The following is a 22541-nucleotide window of genomic DNA, read 5'->3' on the forward strand; positions in this document are numbered from 1 at the left end:
GCTTTACATTCTACAGTGCATCTCCTGAAAAGTCTGCCCTTCACTTTTTGTTACAGCGGGAACAGCAGTCAGCCTGCTGTATGCTCCTTTGGCCCCACCAACTGTCCACCTGGCACAAACCTGCAGATGAAAATGGACTAGGGAAGAGACGTTCAAGGAGCAAATGCAATCCACCCACTTGGCCAGCGAGCACATCAGGGAGTGGAGGAATATGCTGCTGGAGGAGATGTGAGCAGAGGAAAGGAGAGCGTGCAGAGAGTGAGAGTTGAGGCACCAGGAGAGAGTAGATGTGATGGACCACATGATGGCTTTCCAGAATGCTTACCTGAACAGTCACCCCCTCCAGCCCTACCAGACCACCGTTCCCTCCTCACCAAGTTCCATAGCCTCCTCTCCCGAAGGCCTTAGAACAAAAGGGGGTTGGGGCTCAAGGGCAGCCTTACCAGTCAATCCCCAGTAATACATCATGAAGCAAAAAGCTGCCTTTCTCACAATTGTGATCATATGCACACCTCAAAGTTCCCATGCTGGATTCCTTTTGGGTATGTCTACACTACCCCGCTAGTTCAAACTAGCGGGGTAATGTAGGCATACCGCAATTTCAAATGAAGCCCGGGATTTGAATTTCCCGGGCTTCATTTGCATAAGCGGGGCGCCGCCATTTTTAAATCCCCGCTCGTTCGAACCCCGTGCCGCGCGGCTACACGCGGCACGAACTAGGTAGTTCGAACTAGGCTTCCTAGTTCGAACTACCGTTACTCATTGTGGAATGTACTTCAAAGTACTTCAAAGTATTCATTGTGGAATGTACTTCAAAGGAATAAGAGATCCTCCGGAAAAGGGCTTTAGTCCGGAGGATCGCGCCAGTCTAGACGCTTTTTTTCCGGCTTTTCCCCAAGCCGGAAAAAAAGCGGCGGACATGTTTATTTAAATCCGCGGGGGGGTTCCCTATCCTAACTTACCTGATTTGCATGGCTTTTCCGGAAATTGTGGCCAGGGTAGACGTAGCCTTAAAGTTTAACAGCCGTAACTCTGTTTAAAATTGGCCATTCATAAAACTGTCTTTCAAAGCCTCTCTGATTTGCACTGACCTTCACTGTGCTCTCCTTATTGTCCTGGTATCTGGCTGCTCAAAATCCCTGGCTAGGTGCTGTGCCTCAGCCCTCTACCCTGACAGATAACTTCCCCCTTGCTCTCACAATGATTATGGAGCACACAACAGGATGCCACCACAAAGGAATGTTGGGTTCACTGAGTTACAGCCTAGTCAGGAGACTCTTAAACCTTCCCTTTAAATGCCCCAAAGCACATTCTACCACCATTCTGCACTTGTAGTTGAACTGCTCCTTACTGTGATCCAGGCTGTCCATGTATTGCTTCATGAGCCACGGGAGCAAGGGGTATGCTGTGTCACCAACGATCATTATTGGCATTTTAATGTCTCTGACGGTAATTTTCCAGTTTGGAAAAAAGTTCCAGCTTGCAGCTTGCTGAAGAGGGAGGAGTTCCTAAAGAAGTATGTAACGGACACCTTTCCTAACCATCCCATGTTGATGTTGGTGAAATGGTCCTTGTGATCTATCAGCACCTGCAGCATCATCAAGAAATACCCCTTATGGTTTATGTACTCCATGGCAAGGTGACCAGGTACCAAGATGTGGATGTACATTCCATCTATCGCCCCACCACAGTTAAGGAACCCCAGCACAGCAAAAGCCCTCCAGTGTGCCCTCCATGCTTCCCAGAATCACTGCCCCCCATAGCAGAAGGGTATTGATTATTTGGCTACTTGGATCACAACAGCCTCCACTATAGATTTCCCCACTCTGAATTGATTCCAATCTGATCAGTAGCTATTTGGCATTGCAAGCTTCCGCAGGGCTATTGCCCTACGCTTCTCCACTGTCAGAGCAGATCTCATTCTTGTATCTTGCACCTCGGGATGGATGAAAGCAATTCACAAACTTCCATGGAAGTGGCCTTACACATACAGAAGTTTTTCAGCCACTGCTGATTGTCACATACCTGCATCATAATGTGATCCCACCCAGTTTGTGCTTGTCTGACAGCACCAGAACTGGTGTTCCACTGTGTCCAGAGGATTGAATGCCAGTGACTTCTTCAATTCTCTCAGCTCCAGTGCTTCGTAGGAGAGTATGTTCGTGGCTCTTGGGATTCTTCCTCATTTAAGCATATCCCTGGATATGCTCTGGACATACTCCATCATTAGGCCCACCAAAGTTAACATCATCATCCTAATGCTTTCATGCACAATGAGCTCCACAATGGGTTCCAGGCTCATGCTGCTTTGGCATCTGCACAAATAACCAGCAAGAGAAAAAAGTGTGTGAAGGACTGATTGTCTGAAGCAGGGGGAGAGGGAGGAAATGAGTGCATTATGGGCCACAGACAACCAGCATCACAGTTTTGTTCCCAGTGTGCACTGGGAGCATAATCCAGAATGCAAAGGGGGCATTGTTCCAAAGTTGATGGTTGCCACCCTACTGGGGATGCACTACAAATTATGTCAAATTCTCATGCAAATCAGGTGCTAAAAATATATTACAAAATCAGGTGCTAAAAATATATCTTAATACATTTGACTTTATCTCTCAGTGTAGACATGGCCTGGGAAACCTCAGTACCCCAGGGAGATAGGAGCAGACCACCAACAAGACAGGAAAGCAAAGAGGAGGCCTGGCAGGTTCATAACCACCACAGGGCAAGAGATCACAATGGCTAGAGACAAATGAGGATCTATAGGCTCTGGCCACCAAAGAGATGAAGACCATGAGGACTTCCACACAGCTAAGTTTCCAGTCAACACCAGATCCTCAGTGTGGAAACTATGGAAGATTCCTCTCAAGATCCAGCTGGTCCTAGGGAATGGAGAGATGTACATGAATGGATGACAGCTAAGCCCAACTGTAAGAAAATCAAGCTTATCCACAAAGAGTTTTCCTCCTGTTGAAAAAAAACAGATGGTACTTGTTGGTGATTTTGTACTCAGAAGAATTAAAAGATCATTCTGCAAAGGAACAGAGAGACAACAGGACAGTGCTCCATCTTCCTGGAACAAAGACTCCATTCTAAGATAGGAGAGTCAAATGAAGTCAGTGGGCAAGGATCTATTCATGGTGGTTCACATGGAAAATAATGACACTGAATCATGGGAAAGCTCACAGATAATCGATGATTCTTCTTCAGGACACTTCCAATTTCCCAGGAAACTCTAAACAATCTTCTCTGAGATCTGTCCTGTCCCAGAAGGCAGAATATTCTGGAAATGAACCACTAGCTAAGTGGTGGAAGGTGGAAGATTTTGGTTTTGTGGCACATAGGTCAACCTCCTATAGGGAGAGGAGCCAGTATAGTTTGGATATCCTCCACCAGTAGAGGGGGAACCAAAATCCTCTGTAGCAGTTTGGTGCAAGTAGTCAGGCGAGCATTAAACTAATAACAAAAGAGGAGAGTAAAACCAGGGAAAATATGAGAGATCATTCAGCACAGAATCAAGATATTAAAAACAAAATTAATGAAAGAACTAAAAGATATGAAGAGAACAAAATCTTTAATTGCTTATGCACCAATACTAGGAGCCTGGATCACAAACAAAACTGAACTCGAATTGCTCAGGTATGAATACAAATTCTATCTAGTAGGTATTACAGGAACTTGGTGGTGATATGTAAGACTGCAATATTAAAATCAATGGTTATAACCTATTTAGGAAGGACTGAGTGGGCAAAAGGAGAATGGGGCTCTATGTCAAAAATGGCACTATTGGTTTTGGAGCCACTACAATTTGGAATAAAATGATTTTGTGTACTTATGAATCATATAAAGCACAAGAGGGAGTATTAATTGATGTTAGCTAAACACCACCATATCACACTAGAGAACATGATGACCAGATCCTTACACCTCTAACTACTAGGTGCTGGTGATCAAGGGGGTCTTCAATTTGAATGACATATGCTGGAGGTCTTATGCTGCCAGTACTAAAATATTCTTGTAATTTCAAAATAATCTATTATATATTTTAGAGAGTTTGTGCATCTGTGTGCCTGTCTGTGTGTCTGTCCATTTGCTCAAAGTCCTCCTCCTAAATGGTAAAAGCTAGGACCACCAAATTTGGTATGCAGCTTCCTTTTATAACTTAAAGCAAGCTCAGGGTTTTGTTCTTCCAGAACAATGGGATGTGCCTGGAATGGGATCGTTTCACATCAAATGAAAAGGGAGGGATGTGATAGCAGGGACAGCTATACTCCTGAATGACCACAGGGGGGCAGCAAGAATGGGGGACAGTTGTACTCACAAATGACCTTGGGGAGCATCCATTGGCTGGCAGCAGAGCCCCCGCTACCCTAGATTGTCCCCAAGGAGCAACTGCGCACTATGCCACGTAGCCCCCACCACCCCAGGCTGGACCTGGACCCGGGTAATGCCGGGTAAGTCCTCTAGTCTACTATATATTTTAGAGAGTTTGTTTATTCAAGAACTAAATGGTAAGCACTAGGCCCACCAAATTTGCTATACAGTTTCCTCTTATCATAATGTGAAGCAATGTTGTGCCAGGAAAATGAGATATGCCTGGAATTGCTTCTCATAAACCCATACCAAAAAGAGACACAGAATCATCAGGCAGGTGAAAAGGGCTGACTGGGGGTGCCCCCTCCTCATCCAGGACTGACTTAGTCCTAAACCTCCCATACCCCCAGGTGCCCTTTAAGGAAAGAGGGGTTGAAGCTCCTCCCTTCCCGATTCTTATGGGGATATTGCTGGCTGTTCACCTTAGTCAGGGAGTGAGGGGAAAGTGCACTGTTTGCTGTATTCTTCATTCTGGCTGGGGAGCACAGAGGACAGATGAGCCTGGACCTGGCCCAGCTAGTGAACATGGTTGTGCCCACTGAGGCTACAGTGGCCACGGAGAGGTGCTTCTTACTCAGCTGCAAGTTGCTGTGGTGAGAGAGGGCTGGGGTAATTCTTTCTCCCCAGAGCAGCCTACATACTGAACCTCTCATCCCCAACGCCACTCCAGAGCAATTATTTAAATTAAGCATGTATATTTCCATTTTATTATTCAAACAATAATTGAGGTAAGGAGTTGAGCAATGCTGGGTGAATCTTCTAGTATTCTCTGTATGACAATTGCTAAGTCAAAAAGTGATACATCCAACATGGGAGAATTCTATATTAGATTGAGTCTTGACAGATAAAGAGGAACTGATTACAGAACTAAAAATTAATTGTAGCTTAAGTACAAGTAATTGTAGCTTGATTGTATTTACAATATGGAAGCAAAATAAAGTCTATACCAATAATATATATTGGCTTTAACAAGGCCAATTTCACAAAGCTGAAAACAATTATGAGCTATATCAGCTAGGAAGAAGAATTTAATCATAAAAATCTGAATGATTGTTGGAAATTGTTTAAGAATACTTTATTAATGCCCAAAAATCACAATTGAGGAAGGCTAAAAATAGGTGTGGAGGGGAAGTGAAGGCATATATAAAAGATAAAAAATATATAATGATCAAAGAAAAGGGAAACTGATAGTAATTAATATCTATCCTAAGTTATGAACTATAGAAAGCTATAAATATGGGAACACAAGGTGAAATATATGAACATCAGAGTTAGCAACAATAAGGAGACTTAGTTCTACTGGGAAGTAGAACAATCCTGACATTCATATTGGCCCTTTACTATGTGGAAATGGAAGAATTATCAGTAACAATGCAGAAAGGCAAGTGTTCAGTAAATATATCTGCTCTGTATTTTGGAGAAAAAACTGATGATAACACTGTTTCCATTCTAAGAGTATCTTTGGAGGATGGTGATCAGAAGCTACTACAGTTAAACCCTTGTAAATCAGCCAAGTTCAGATGACATGTAACCAAAAGTTTTAAAGAGCTGGCTAAGGAACTCACAGTGCTGTTAATGTTAATTGTCAGTGTCTTGCCAGTAGTTAAAAATGGTAAATGGGATAACCCAGATAATTATAGGCCTTCTAAATGAGGGCCCGCTGTCAATTGTGTGCATTTCAAATGGAGTCCCGCAGGGATGTGTTCTATTTAATATTTTTTTCAGTGACCTGAAATAAAACAAAATCAACACTGATAAAGGCTGCAGATGATACAAAAACTGGAGGAGTGGTAAATAATGAAAAGGACTTACTGCCTACACAGGGGAATTGAGAGGGTTCAGAGAAGAGCCACAGGAATGATTAAAGGATTAGTAAAACTCTTTTCTAGTAACAGACTCAATTACCTTAATCTATTTAGTTTAACAAAGAAAATCTTAAGGAGTGATTTGATTACAGTGATTTTAATGTTGAGAATAATTAACCATTTGAACTTTGCACCAAGCACCATGATCAGTGTTCCCTGTAAGCTGTGCACTCAGGCAGCAACCCAGGAGAGATTCAAATGCCTCCCAGCTGATTGGCAGAGCGTCTACAGCCTGCTGCACATGTTTCTATTGGCGATGCACATCAGTACATGCAGTGGGACCAACAGCCTCATCAGGCCAGTGGGCAAGGTGGAAGGAGGCTCAACTCCATGCTGCCGGAAGAGAGAGGGTCTCAGCAGAGCTGGGGGCAGCTAGCCTTCAGTGCCACCTGGAGCATGCTGTGTTTTCCCTCTCTCCCCCTTCCCCCACAGCAGCCTCACAGATACCCATAGTGCACTGATGCAGTGCTCTGGTGGTGATTTAAAGGGCAGTAGCAGCAGTGGCCGGGTCCCTGGGTCCTTTTGAATTGCCAGGCCTGGGGTAATTGTCCCCTTTACTTCCCCCATGCACTCATCAGCAGGCATGTGCACATGCTTCAGTGCACATAATAAAATTTACTCAACACATGGATGGTGAAAATTAGAGGGAACATTGGTCATCGTGCATTCTTCCTCACAGGAGACTGGAGGTTTTTCTAAAAGATCTTGTCAAGGAACATTTTCTAGCCCTTGTTATGTAGGAAGTCCGATTGAATGAGCACAGTGTTCTCTTTAGGCCTTGGAATCTATGAATTTATGATACTTTTTGGATTTTTTTATGCCACAGGGTGGAATTTATGTGCTCACACTACTGGACACATTTGCAGCGGGGACTTCAATCTTGTTTGCTGTTTTAATGGAGGCAATTGGAGTGTCCTGGTTTTATGGTAAGTGGCTTTTCTTTTCTTTTCTTATGACCAAAAGTCTTGTAAACTGTTGGCTATCCCCAGAGCTGTAAGTAATGATGGGAGTGTGTTGTGTGGCAGAAACCAGAAGAGCAGTTTTTTTCATCTTATTTATGCGGAGACAAGAATACATATGGAGCCTTGCGCAAAGCCAAAACAAACTGTATCAGGCAGAAGATCACTGGGGACAGAATCCTTCCATTCTTGCCCATGTGTTGTAGCTGTTAACACACCCCTGTGAGTTGGAATCACACCTCTAAACCATGCAGAATTTCAGGTCAATAGGTTAGCTTAGTTGCAAAGCCACTGACACTTTTTCCTGCAGAACCTCTTTGCTACTCTCAGGGAGCATGTAATCTTTTGTAGTTTCTCCATAACCTATATAACAGACACATGATGGCGTGACCCAATAGTCTTGTAATCAGTTCTTTGTGAGCAGTTCTTCTGGTTAAATCAAAATACAAAATACAGTATAATGGCCTGTTCTCATTCCCAATCAGCTATTCCCAAATTACCTGGTGTATTGTTGTGGATTTTTCAATGTTCTCATCGAAATAAGCTAATGCCCCAAATGTGGATCAAAGCTCTGACTACAACTATAATTTGCCATATTTGTAATGTCATGTTTCCAGCCAACTTTTCAGACATCATATACATTGAAAACTTGCTTTCCAATTACTTCCTCAATGATTATTCTATAAACAAATGCAGCTCAGAATTGATCTCAGATACAAAGTGCATGTAACCGTTCCACTTCCATTCTTTCAAAAATACATGCAGCATTCAGACTCCTCCTTTGATGACTTAGTAATTGGGTTATTTTGTTTATTTTTAATTTCTATTCTGCTTTGAAGCAGTTGTGTCCCAGTTATTGAGGACACCATCTACGAAGACAATTCTGTCAAATATCAGAGGGGTAGCCATGTTAGTCGGGATCTGCAAAAGTGACAAGGAGTCCTGTAGCACCTTATAGACTAACAGATGTATTGGAGCATAAGCTTTCATGGGCAAAGACTTTGCCCATGAAAGCTTATGCTCCAATACATCTGTTAGTCTATAAGGGTATGTCTACACTACCACCCTAGTTCGAACTAGGGTGGTTAATGTAGGCAACCGAAGTTGCAAATGAAGCCCGGGATATTTAAATATCCCGGGCTTCATTTGCATCTTGCCGGGCGCCACCATTTTTAAAGCCCCGGTAGTTCAGACTCTGTGCCCGCGGCTACATGCGGCACGGAGTAGGTAGTTCGGATTAGGCTCTCTAATCTGAACTACTGGTACATCTCGTTCCACGAGAAGTAACGGTAGTTCGGATTAGAGAGCCTAAGATGAACTACCTACTCCGTGCTGCGTGTAGCCACGGGCACGGAGTCCGAACTACCGGGGCTTTAAAAATGGCGGCGCCCGGCAAGATGCAAATGAAGCCCGGGATATTTAAATCCTGGGCTTCATTTGCAACTCGGTTGCCTACATTAACCACCCTAGTTTGAATTAGGGTGGTAGTGTAGACATACCCTAAGGTACTACAGGACTCCTTGTCAGTTCTGTCAAAGACATTCTAAATATTTTGGCAATTCAGTAGACCACTCAAATGATAAGCATCTGAGCAACACAAACCTTTCTCTTTTGCACTACCACATAATTTCAGGAATATATTGAATGTCCTAAGGGTCCCATAATAATAATCTGGGTTGGAGAAAATAATTCTTACTCACAGCAAGTACTCCTGCTTTGACAAAAACAGTTCAAACCCTCTATTGTACCTTAAGATAGTTGGCATTAACAAGTCAGTAACATTAATCAACCACTCATGCTTTCTTCCCTCTCCAATCACCTCTTCTGTCTTGGCCAGCATTCAAACTTACATTATCCCTTAGACTTTATGTGACTCATCCAAATGTGTACTGTGCTAGCTGTCCTGATTTCTGGTGAAATGATTCTTCTTTTTCTAACAGTTGTCTTACTGTCTTTTTAGAGAGAGTGCTGTACAGCTGTCATTGGGCGAGTTATAAAGTTCTCGGGCATGCTTGCTCCTATTGCAATTTACCTCTCTTGACCATTTATTGTATTCCACCTGCTCGCCTCACTTTATTTTTCTAGTTAAACTCCCACATGGAAACTTTTGGCAAGCGAGTGATTTGAAGGGGTGACAGCCACAACTGGTACATCTAAGGAAAGCAAAGAATCTTTGCAATGGTAATTCTGTCCATCAGAGGAATCATACATATCATATCACAGCTTATAATGCTGCTTTCTTCTAAAACAATTAAAGGCACTAGATTTTAGAGAAAACGGCTTTTTGAGAGAGGTAAATATTAGAGTGTATGTCAAAGAGAAAGATGCCTTAGTTTGGTAGCTGCAGCATAAAAATAGCCTTGTTTCTTTAGTGATGAAGAGTTATCTTCTGTTATTAAAATGGGATTTACTGTGCTTCACAATGGCTAGACTTGGATAAAGTCCACAAAGTGAATTACGCAAGCTCAATCAGAATTCACTTATTTGTTAGAACTTCTCTCTGCTCATCACCTCTTTTCCTCCCTCCATAATTGGGAAAATAACTATTCATTTGTTTCAAGCAGATGATAAATGTTTTCACTGACACAATAAAACCTGCTTCTCTATAAAGAACAATTTATTGCAGCCCCAGGTGCTATTTATATATCACTGACTGATTAAATCTGGCATGATCTTGACCACCTCTTGTTTTCTGATGGGCCTCAGTTGCCTTAGTGACCCTGCAGGAACATTAGCTTATCCCAAAGGCAAACCTGACATTTTGGCACAGACCAAAACTGTGGAAATATTTAGTTCACATAATACATGTGTCCATTAACTGCAAAGCTTTTGTTCCAAAGATTTTTGCGGGGGACGGGGATCTGGTTTGTTTTAGCAAGCAATGATATTTTAATTGGCATTCTGTCTTAATACCAGTAACTTAACAAGGGTATGCATTCTTAGAAAAGCCCCTACCACTCCAAATTAAAATCTGTTAATTAGCATCGTTGCCAGGAAAAGCTCCGTGTCATAGGGTTTACAAGTCACAAACCTTGTCATGGCATGTTTCTGTAAAGGAATAAGCTTAATATTTGTGAACAATGAATTCTTGTTCTCATTTTAGCCTCACGTTTTCAGTTGCTCAGAATCTTCTCAAATAAAATCCGTTTGGACTGAAACTTTCCTGGGCTCAATCCATGGGTGAATTTGTTTGGAATATTTGAGTTAAATGGGTTGAGCCATTTACATGAGAGAGAGAGAGACAAATATTAGCCAGGAACTGACTTTTGTTCATGCTCAATCTGTTCACACACACATACAGGGGTACCCTGACTAGATTGCAAAAGGGGGCTGAAGTGATCAAAATGGGCCAAATTTGAGCACCATTGTAATCCCATGTGCCTGGTCATAATGCTACTCAAATCTGACCCAGCCACCCTTGCATTCTACCAGCAGGGAGGGAATCTGACATTACACCATCCCCCTCTGGTCAGAGACTAAGAGGATGAGGACCTGAATTGTAGTGTCCTCCAAACCTCTCAGCATGACACAGGCCATGCATGCTCTTTACTGCTTCTTGCAGACTTCATGAGGGTGTCCCCTAATGTCAGTAGTCCTGCAGTGTTGTGCTCCTGGGCGACCACAACGCTGCAGCACCAAGGTCTGTGCAGTTCCTTCCATAGAACAATTTTAAGCAAGTGCTGCTGTAACATCCTTCTCCACCATCCTTTCCTCATTGTTGCTCAGGTTTATTTGGTGGCTCAACTGTCAGATTGAAGCACTTCAGACATGACTCAGATTTTTTCACATGCAAATACACGTGTCCTCACAATGCTGCCCATATCTATGCAAATAAAACCTCTCCAAATATTTTTCCAAACAAAACCTATGAATACACATTCATGGAAAAATGCACAAAGAGGGTAAACATGCTTGAATTAAATCAGGGTCCAATATTGGAACTTTGTCCGTAATATATCTCCTACCCCTACTTTAAAGATTTCATTTTCCTGCCGTCATTTAATCAGATATACCACTTAAAGTGTAATTGACACACATCCTCTTTGCAATTCAAAATAACTTTAATTTGTATTAAATGCAAAGTTAAAAGAGTATGAAACATGACATACTCAACCTGGCAAAAGTCAATAGAAGACGTGTGTGTGTGTGTGTGTGTGTGTGTGATTATGATCCCAGATACCGAGAACTGGAATAATCATCCTGATTTTGCAGACCCTTCTCTATATACTTTGAGAGAGACCCATCAAAAAGAAAAAAAGTGTTTCTCTCCAGGGCCAATGGTTTTGTGTAGGATTTAAGTGATCTATGGTACTCATGCTAGCCCTTGGCACAAGGATGACTTATTCCCTGCCTAAATCCTTAATGAAGTCTTAAACAACTCATACAGCAGATGTTGGGGCATCTGCAATGGGTGAACTTTCATTCATCCTGATTAAAATACAGTGGCCTTCCTGCAGATGAGATGAAAGGATATTGCTGTTATGTTAAAGAGTAATTTTCAGTTACACCTGGTATAATTTGTCATATTTTTAAGTTATTCTTTTATCCATATTAATTTGATTGCTATGTCTAGAGCAATTACTATGCAAGAACTGTGCCAACTGTTATAGGTGGAGTAGCAAAAAATTAGCATGGACACATTGATAAAATGGCTTCACTGTTTATGTAGATCAGCAATTGCACTGAAATTCTCTTTAGCACTAATATATTTATCTAGGGTGTCTGCTCATAAAACATAAGTGTAATTTAACTGTTTTCCCAGTGAGAAAAAGAGATGAAGCTCACTGGCAGTGGTGATTAAAATGTGATTCTCTCAGCTGGTGCTTACATCAAATATTGAGTTTATTATACCAATTCCTTCTCATGCTGGGATTAGCCATCACTTTGTAGGATTGTTTTTTATTTCCATGAGATATCTATAGAAGCAAAAATAAAATTGGGACATTGGTTTTCAAGAAATATGGAGAAAGCAAGCAATACTTATTGATATATTTACACACTTGCTATAGAGGGTCCTTTTCTGAGCTGTAGTTTGAAAGCTACTTTTAGAGGACTCTAAGGCTATGTTTACACAGCATTATTTTGAAATAACATAGTCCACATCTATACAGCCAGCAGTTATTTCGACATAATGTCAAAATACTATCGAGCTGGAGGATTTTTTACTTCAACTCCTGTAACCCAAATTTTCTGAGGAGTAAGGGATGTCAGAGGAAGACTGCTCTATTTCAAAATAAGTGCTGTATAGGGAGCACCAAAACTTGAAATAAGCTATTTTGAAATAAGCTACGCAATTGACGTAGCTCAATTTGCATTGATTATTTTGAGTTAAGCCCTGCTGTGTAGACATGCCCTCAGAGAGTGGTAAGCGTCAAGGTTTTTAAAATATTCTTTCTGAACAGTTTTTAATGGATATATCGCAGTCACAAATATCATGCTTGGACTGAATGGCTAGTGAAAGAGAGTGTCCACACATACTCTTTTGAATTCAATTTCCTTGTATGCCTGATGCTTTCTGAGAATGTTAAAGTGCCAGATTTTTATTAGCATGATTAATCTAAGGGTGAAATTCATCCCACTGCAGAGAGCATGATGGTATACATTGTTCTGAGTGATTTTCACCATGTTTCTGAATTATGGTTAGGGAAAGTTGAGCCTCAGAGCTGTTCTGAGGGTCTGTTGAGATAAGCAGCCAAAAAATTCAAATGCTTCTGAGCATCCTGGGTCTGAAAGACAGGAATGAAAATCTCATATTTACAGGCGCACTCGTTAGATTTCCTGAGCTTTCCACTTGCTGAACCAACAATACTCATGTCAACAGCATCACTTCCATTTTATGTGGCTTTCTGCAGTGCTCTCACTTTTGCTTCAGTTTTGTCCCTGGAAACGAGGAGGTCATGTGCAAAAAGTTATTTTAAACATTGAGAATCAAACTTTTCTGTTTCCAAAAAAAGCCTCTTTATCAACTTTTTCTCGGCTTCCTGTTTTTGGTCAGAACTTGAACCAAATGCCCAATAATAAACAGAAACAGAGAAATAAAGCAGGGAGAAGATTAGTAAGAAGGTGTCCCTTTCAACACCTTTTAAAGACTTGATCCATTTAAAGAAGTCACTTGCACTCTTGTATGAATATTGTGTCTACAGGTTGTTGTGTATTCACCACCCTTGTTAGCATGCCAGACGCTAACAATTTGTTATAGTTAACTAAATTAATTAAAATTAAATGGAGACTAAATTGAATTTTCTTCTAAAAATAATTCCCTTCAAATTAAATGAAGGAATAGTCCTTAGAACTCAGTTTTACACCAAATTCAAACCACACTTTGGTTCTCCCAATCCTACTCAGTTGTCACTTTTTTCTGGTAAGAGACTTGTGTATGCCATGATTTATACTGGCTCTGCTCATGAACTAAGAGCAGATTGTGCAGCAATGGATGAGATATTGTACCGATCTGTACAAAGCACGGTTGGACCTGAGAGAAACTGATAGAAGAATTGAAAGAGAGCAATTGAAAGAGTATCGAGAGCAAGACCGATATTCTGAAGGAGGAAGTAGAAAGAGCAGTGAAACAATTAAAGAACAAGAGCCCTGGAAATAAGATCACAGGAGAGATGATCAAATATGGCAGAGAAAGTATGATTCAGGAAATACATCGACTATGTAATATAGCATGGAAAGAAGAGAAGGCACTTAAGGAATGGGCAAGATCTGTGCTAGTGACAATACACAAGAAAGGAAGCACGTTGGAGTGCAAGAACTACAGAACAATTGCCTTAATGAGTCATCTAGGCAAGGTGCTCATGATTATACTGACAGAGAGATTGAGATCGCAGATAGAAGAACATCTAGTGGATGAGCAAGAGGGATTCAGGAAAGATAGAAGTTCAATACAGCGGGTATTGGCACTAAGATTGATAACGGAGAAAGCGCGACAAAAGAACAAGAATATCTACAATTGCTTCATCGATTTTCAGAAGGCATTTAACAGTATAGATCAGAAAGTGACTTGGGTTGTATTGGAGTCGTAGGGAGTGGATACAGACTGATACAGTTGTTGAAGGATATCAGCGATAATGCAGAGGCAGCGGTGAGAACATGCGGAGAGTTGGGAAGTTGGTTTAGAATGAGTAGAGGTACGAGACCCGGAGATCCGATATTGCCGAGTATCTTCATCACGCACGTAGAGAGAGCAATGGACAAGTTCAAGAAAGAGATAGAAGGGATATCAGTGCACAGGATGAGAATTAACAACTAGAGATTCGTGGATGACATAGTTATCATCAAGGAAGAAGAAGAGAAGTTAGCGAGAATGGTGCAGGTGCTAAATGAGGAAGGGAAACGGTATGGACTGATTATGAATATCAATACAATGAAGACAATGGTATTTGGAGATAAGGAAATAGGAAGGAAGATCAGCGTAGATGGGATTGAGCTAAAGAACATAGAGAAGTTCATGTATTTGGGAAGCAACATGACTATATGAAGGAAATAGTGACTAGAATAGTGAAAGCAAGAGCGAGTTTGAAGGCAATGGATAAGATCTGGAAAAGTAAAGTGATTAGCTTAGGAACAAAGCTGAGCATCTTGAAAATGTATGTATTTAGCAGCATGTTGTACAGAAGTGAAATATTGGTGATGATGAAAGATTTGAAGAGAAGGATATTGGAGTTCAAGAGGAGTTGTTATAGAAAGATCCTGAAACTAAGCCACTCCACACTGGACAGGGAAAGATGGAAGGAAATAGTGAGGGAAGTATCAGACACCAACGGGCGCTGAGCCCATGGTGGTTGTTGATGATGATCCCAATCTCCATATGGCCCAAAAACTAGTTAGTGGGAGGCTTGTCACTGCTGCCAGTGGGTGCGTCTACACTACACCCTTAGCTTGAAACAAGTTACGCAATTTGTGCTACGAAAATTGCATAGCTTATTTCAAGTCAGTTTTGAAATATTTGGAAATTTGATGCTGTTTGTATAGCAGCAAATTTTAAAATCAAGTGCTATTCCAAAATGTCCCTTAATCCTCATGGAACAAGGTTTACAGGGACATCGGAATAGCGAGCCCATTATATTTCAAAATAATCGGCTTGCTTAAAAGATGCAAAATACCTATTTTGGGATACCCTCATTCCATGGGGGTTTAACTGATAATTCGAAGTAAGGGGTTTATTCTTGAATTGCCCTTCTCTGCTGCTTGTAGACACGGGCAGTTATTGCGGGCTAGTCAATTTCCAAAATGCTCGGGCACATGCTAATGAAGCGTGGGATATTTAAATCCCGCACTTCATTTGCAATTTCGATCGCCCTCATTAGCCTCCCTAGTTCGAACTAGGGGGCTAGTGTAGACACACCCTCTGTTCTCCTCTGACAATGTGAAGAGACATTGAAGTAAATGAGAATCCACTTCTACAGAATTTTAAAGCGAGCATATCAGAGTCAAACAAATCTCATAGGGTAACCATGTTAGTCCGTATCTGCAAAAACAAGGAGTCCCATGGCACCTTAGAGACTGAGAGCATGTCTACACTATAGAGAAGATCGACTCTGTATAGGTTGATCTTCTAGCATTCTATTTAGTGGGTCTAGCGTAGACCCCCAAATCAAATGCTGGAGCAGCCCCTACTAGTGTCCTATACTTCTTATTCTGTGAGGAGTAAGGGAAGCCAAGGGAAGCATGTGCTCCCATCAGCCTCCCACAGTGTAGACATTGCAGCAGCTTGGCTTAAGGTAAGCCGAATCGAGCTACGCAAAAGGCATAAGCTTTTGAGGATAAAACCCACTTTATCAGATGAATTGCAGTGAAGTTATAGAAATGTCTATATATAAGGAAGAGTTGCTTGTGTTGATGAAGCTAATCAAGTCAGGGTGGAAGTAGGTCATTCACAGCACTTGTTGTGGAGATGTGTGAGTATCCAGAGAGGTTAAATTGCCTTTGTAATGTGCTAACCAGTTGAGATCCTTACTCAGTCCTTAGTTGATCATGCTGAATTTGGACATGAATTCCAGTTCAGCTGTTTCCTTTTGTAATCGGGTTTTGAAATTTTTTTGTAGAAAGATGGCTACTTTCAAATCCATTACTGACTGTCCAGGACGGTTAAAGTTTTTAGTAAAATATGAGAAACAATGCAAATGGGTGGGCAGAATATTATAGCTACACAGAAATATGACATAGAAGAAAAGTCCTTATATATAATGTCAAGATTTGCACATTCAGGATATCAAGGTATGTTCACATTGACAGTGAATGGACAGAACTGGACTGCTATATTGAAATTGAACTGCAGGTTGTGGGGATCAAAGACCCTTTATTTTCAGAGTGGCATAGTCATATAGCTCATGATCAAAAAGACTTTAACTACAAAAGGCATTCTAGGTGGGAAAGAATGAGTTAAATGTGGTTACTGAAGCTAATTTATGTAAGTCGACTGGTTCCCTTTGAATTGTTCCCTAAAATAGACATTAGTATTGTAATGAGTGGCTTACCACACCTTTGAACTCTGGTAAACAAGCTCCTATGGGACAAAGACTTCAGATTTACAGTTCTTTGCCCATTATTCTTGGGATGAAAAACAAACCTGCAAGCTGCAACATATTTCTCCAGTATGTGAGCACTTGGCAGTTCAGTACATCTACATGCATGTGATACTGGTCAAAAAGTAATATTGAGCACTGATGAAAAACCCTTTTTTTCTCTTGGGGATTTCTTTAATTACTTTATTTGTGTTGTCTCTGGACTTAAAAGCAAAGAATCTTTTTAAAATTTATTTTACAATGGTTCTGATTATGAAATTTTTTCCAGCCTTTCACAGAAGTAGTGACCATGTAATTTGATTATAAACTGATGTGGAAAAATAGCCATGGCACGAATTAAGATTTTGCAAGGTAATATTTGCCATTGGGAAATGCTACCAGGAGAAATTTAATTCGAGGATTTCAACAACAGATAAAGTGTGTGTGTGGGGGGGGGGGGGGGGGGGGTGAGAGAAATTAGCATTTCAACCATAGGGAAGAGGACATTTTACAATTATTTTGAGTAACAAATTAAAACTCCCAATTAATACACACATTTCTGTTCTAATAAAATATTATGGATAGAATGTATCCTGCAGAATAGTAAAGTATTTCCAGTCAGGTATAAAGTTCCAGAAAGGCCCGATGAATATGACTTAGCATGATTTTTAACCCAGGGGCTTCCTTCAGTTCACTGACAGGACAATGAAAAGAAATGTATACTGCCACTGTGTGTACTGTGGTGACACAGAGGGTTCTAGCTTTTAGTATTGTAAACAAAACACCTTTTACATGTGCTATCCACACACTTACAAGAAGAAGAAGAAGAAACAATGAATAAGGTGTTGAATGAATAAGGACCTGAGTTATCTGTTAGTTTTGAGGGGCATCTAAACACTTCAACGATAGTTTGGTTAAGTATCAGAGGGGTAGCCGTGTTAGTCTGAATCTGCAAAAGCGGCGAGGAGTCCTGTGGCACCTTATAGACTAACTGAAGTGTTGGAGCATAAGCTTTTGTGGGCAAAGACCCACTTTGTCAGATTCTGGGTCTGCTATAAGGTGCCACAGGACTCCTCGCCGCTTTTGTATTTTGGTTAAGGAGAGTCTGTCTCTTTCCTCCTCTCTAGTCAAAGTCAGGTGCATATAAGTCTCCTCTGCTCATTTCCATGCATGTCTTGAGTGTTTCCACAGAGCACAGTAAAAAACCGTTGGATCTTTCAGCTACAATTTTTAAGTGGTGATTGCTTAAATAAGGTTTTGCTCACAATGAAAGCAATATGCCATCTATTTGCAATTGCTAGCACAAATTTATAATTGCTAATCAAGTGACCAAGGTGAGTCTATCACATTTACAAACACATGTTTTGCATCATTAATTTAACAAGCCTGATTGTAATTATTTAGTATCTGAGCTTTGAGTCTCATCAGACAAACCCTCTGCCCCCAACTGCCCAATGAGTTCAACAATCAAAACTCCCACAATTTCTTATAGTTGTAGCCTCACTTTTTTAATACATGTGGATGGGTCACTTATTTTCTTATAAGAACGGACATACTGGATCATACCAAAGGTCCATCTAGCCCAGTATCCTGTCTTCCAACGGTGATCAATACCAGGTGCCCCAGAGGGAGTGAATAGAACATGTAATCATCAAATGATCCATCCCCTGTTGCCCATTCTCAGCTTCTAATAGCCAGAAACTAGGGGCTCCATTCTTGCCTCTCCTGGCTAATAGCATTGATGGATCCATGAATTTATCTAGATCTTTTTGAACCCTGTTCAAGTCCTGGCCTTCACAACATCCTCTGGCAAGGAGTTCCACAGGTTGACTGTGGAATCTTCTCTGTCGACACTATTAAATCCTGCTACCATATATGTCTGTTGTTATGGCAGTGGGTCTTGTGAGACCCACAGAATCCCAGTCCTACTCTACACTAGTCCTGGGTAGGTTCTACTCTAAACTTCCGACTACCACATGTTGGGACTGGAAGACAGGAATAGGTCACTCCATAATTGCTCTTGTCTCTACATTCCTTCTGAAGCACTGGCATGGGCCACTGTTGGAGATGGGATATTGGGAAAGATGGACCATGGTTTGATTCAGTATGGGAGGCTCATATTCGTGTGTTGTGGCATACATCTAAATTAAAAGATAAGCCCTGAGGCAGATTCTAGGTTGATAAAATTCCATACATTAAAAAAACAAAACTTATTTCTTCACACTGCACTGAAAAAAGTGGATCTGGTAGGAGGACTCTAGAGGAGTTTCCTGTGGAAACATAGAAACATATGGATTTACTTTACAATCAGCACCTTATTTGCATGTGAAGTTTTATATGAGTATGAGTGAATTGTGTAATTTTACTACACGTACAATAGCTTACAGCCATAAATTTAAAAGCATCTGTATTCATTTTTCCACTTAAATGTTGGAAATGTTTTTGTAGCTTAACTGAACATGAAGGTCAGCATAACTTTCCCAGTGGTCATGTGATTTACAATTAGAGTCTCATGTGAACAGACAATGAAAGAGTAACCCTGGCCCTTTTGAACTCAGTTGTGAAATTCCTGCAAACAAAATGGAGTCCGGATTTCATTCATCCTTATACTATTTCTGGTTTGGAAGTAACTCACTTATATTTTTCTGTCACTAAAAATAACAAATATGTTTGGGGGTTTTTGCTACTATCTTAAAATGTTTTGCCAACTTAAAGCTGTGTGTCTTCTGATTGTGTTTTTTACCTGCAGGTGTGGACAGATTCAGTGACGACATACAACAAATGATGGGTTTCAAACCGGGCCTCTATTGGAGACTGTGTTGGAAATTTGTTAGCCCAGCTTTTTTATTGGTAAGAGGCAAGTGATTGATTTTGTCCTGGAAAGAACACTAAGAGGATGTTTTCTATCAACTTATTTATACTAAAAGCAAGACATTATGCAAACCTTATGCAAACCTCATAACATTATTCACATGCTACATGTTTTGTTGCCCAAGGCAGTATAGCTTTTCAGTGCCCCCACACATATGAACAGAATAAAACAAATATTCCACCCACCCAAATTTGGTGCATACACGTGCCCCGGATATTAATTTGGTACCCACAGCAGCTGGTGTCCTGAGCACCTGCTCTGATTACTGGACTCAAAGGCTGGCTTTTTAACTCACTGATATCCCCAAAGCTGTCAGTTGGAATAGCAGAAGCCATTTTGACTCACATGTGGAATGGCTGCATTTTGGGTGAAATTTGTCAGCCAGGAAAGAATGGTTAGTGGTCAAGATTACCTAAGGCAGGTATGGGTGTTAATTACAGCTTCATCTCTCCAAATTGGTTTAGGAGTTAGTGCCTCAGCTTGGTAACCCACCAGAAATTCAGATGGTGAGAGTGTTCTCCATAATTTAAGACATGTGAATGTGTGTGAGTTGAAGGAAAGATGGTAGTGCTCCTCAATTTCTTTTTTTGCAGTAAGATGTCGGAAGTAGAGATATAGGATTTAAAGGCCATTTGGACTTGAAGGGTTCTCAGTAGGTTCAGCTAAACATTTAAATCTTTTGAGGTTCCTCCATCATCAGATTTGTATGTAGACCTGTTGGCTACATTGTAATTGGCTTGAAAAACTGCTGAGTGTGTAATGGTCCTTGTGTATATTAACACAAAGGATCACACCTGTCTCCTGTTTCTCTGATCACCGACTATAAGACTCATAAATGTTTTAGAATCTTATTAGGCTATAGGCCAAGTTCATGTTTTGTCTTACCAAAACCAGCTATTATGCCCCCAGCTTCAAATTCACTTCCCTCATTTAGGCTGCTATGAATTCCATTTTACAATCAAGACTAAGAGGAAATATGATAGAGGTCTATGAAATCATGACTGATGGGGAGAAAGTAGATAAGGCAAAATTATTTACTTGCTCTCGTCACACAAAAATGAGGGAACACCAAGTTAAATTAATAGGTAGCAAGTTTAAAACAAAAAAAGAAACATTTCTTCACACAATGCACAGTCAACTGGTGGAACTCCTTGCCAGAGGATGTTGTGAAGACCAAAAAAGAACTACAGGTAGAACCTCTCTAGTCCAGCACCCTCTGGACCTGAACAGTGCTGAATCAGAGAATTTGCCAAACAACAGGAGGTCAATATTGCCTACCAGCATTACCAACCCTTTCACTGCTTACTGGGTTTGTAGAAGAGAGTTAGGGGTCAATTAGAACTAAACAATTCAGAATAGATCCAGGACTGGCATCTGTAAACAAATTTTATGGGACCATAGGAAACTTAGCCACACTTATCCAGCTAGCTAAAGTCATGCCAGACCACGGATGGTGCCAGACCAGAGAGTGCAGTATTAGTGAGGTTCAGCCTGTAGATAAATTCATGGCGGATAGGTCAATCAATGACTATTAGCCAGGATTGATAAGAATGGTGCCCATAGACTCTATTGTCAGAAGCTAGGAATGGGTGATGGTGGAAGGGTCCTTTGATGATTGCTTTTTCTGCTCGCTTCTCCTGGGGCACCTGGCACTGTCCACTGTTAGAAAACAGGATAGTAGGCTAGGTGGACCTTTGGTCTGACCCAGCATTACCATTCCTATGTTCTTATGACTTCCTTCTTGGGTGTATGAATGGCACAAGATATCAGCCCGTGGCTGTACCGCAGACAGATCATCTTCTTGTACAGCATAACCAAAGTTTCTGGTTGTAAAATCCTTTCGTACAGTCCTCCACATCTCAGCCCATAGAGTCAGAAACTCCACAGCAACAGGATATGGGGCTACTATCTCATCTGTTCCCAGTTACCACAGGAAAGCATATACATATACAGGCAGTCCCCGACTTACGCGGATCCGACTTACGTCAGATCCGCAGTTACAAACACGGCTTTTCTCGCCCCGGAGGACACGGACTGCGGGACCTCGCGGTCCCACGGCCCGTGTACTCCAGGGCAAGAAAAGCTGCTCCGCGTCTCCCTGGTCTGCAGACCAGGAAGACACGGAGCAAAGCCGCGGAGGGGCTCGGGCAGCCGGGCAGCCCAGGGGCGCCTGGGCTGTCCCGCTGCAGGCATGCTCCAAGGCTTTGCTCCCCGTCTCCCTGCAGACCAGGGAGACGGGGAGCAAAGCCGCGGAGCACGCCCGCAGGGGGACAGCTCAAGCACGCCCGGGCTGTCCCGCTGCGGGCATGCTCCAAGGCTTTGCTCCCCGTCTCTCTGGTCTGACCAGCAGACCAGGGAGATGGGGAGCAAAGCCTCGGAGCACGCCAGCAGTGGGACAGCGCAGCGCGCCTGGGCTCTCCCGCTGCCCGCGTGCTCTGCGGCTTTGCTCCGTTTCTCCCAGGTCAGCAGACCAGGGAGACGGAGCAAAGCCGTGGAGGACTTGAGCGTCTCCACCTCCGTCTCCCTGGTCTGTTGGGGTGGGTGCAGCTAGTGCCCCCCCCCCAGCAGACCAGGCTTTTCTTGCCTACCCCTGGGGTAGAGCAGCTGGGGGCTGCCGGGTTGGTCCCGCAGCGCTGCTCCGGACCAACCCGGCAGCACCCCAGCTGCTCTGCCCCAGGAGTCCTGATTCAGCCGCTGCTGGTCAGTTTCAGCAGTGGCTGAATCAGGACGCCTGAGGCAGAGCAGGTGGGGTGCTGCTGGGTTGATCCAGTAGCGCCGAGGAGCCGCGCTACTGGAGCAACCCAGCAGCACCCCAGCTGCTCTGCCCCAGGCATCCCCAAGTCAGCCACTGCTGAAACTGACCAGCGGCTGACTACAGGAAGCCCGAGGCAGAGTTGCTCTGCCCCAGGCTTCCTGGAATCAGCCGCTGATCAGTTTCAGCAGCAGCTGACTTGGGGACGCCTGA

The 22541-nt window shown here is 42.2% G+C and overlaps 1 protein-coding gene across 1 annotated transcript in view; it reads left to right on the forward strand.

The window, feature by feature from the left end:
- Positions 1–22541, forward strand: part of SLC6A2 (solute carrier family 6 member 2) — a 113877-nt gene that overhangs the window by 70467 nt on the left and 20869 nt on the right. The window contains exons 10-11 of the mRNA XM_014572550.3: positions 7063–7162; positions 19454–19554. Of these exons, the coding sequence (XP_014428036.2) occupies positions 7063–7162; positions 19454–19554 (201 nt within the window). The remainder of the gene's footprint in view (positions 1–7062; positions 7163–19453; positions 19555–22541) is intronic.

The sequence above is a fragment of the Pelodiscus sinensis genome, chromosome 12 (genome assembly GCF_049634645.1).
Source record: "Pelodiscus sinensis isolate JC-2024 chromosome 12, ASM4963464v1, whole genome shotgun sequence".
In the NCBI taxonomy this organism is placed as follows: domain Eukaryota; kingdom Metazoa; phylum Chordata; order Testudines; family Trionychidae; genus Pelodiscus; species Pelodiscus sinensis.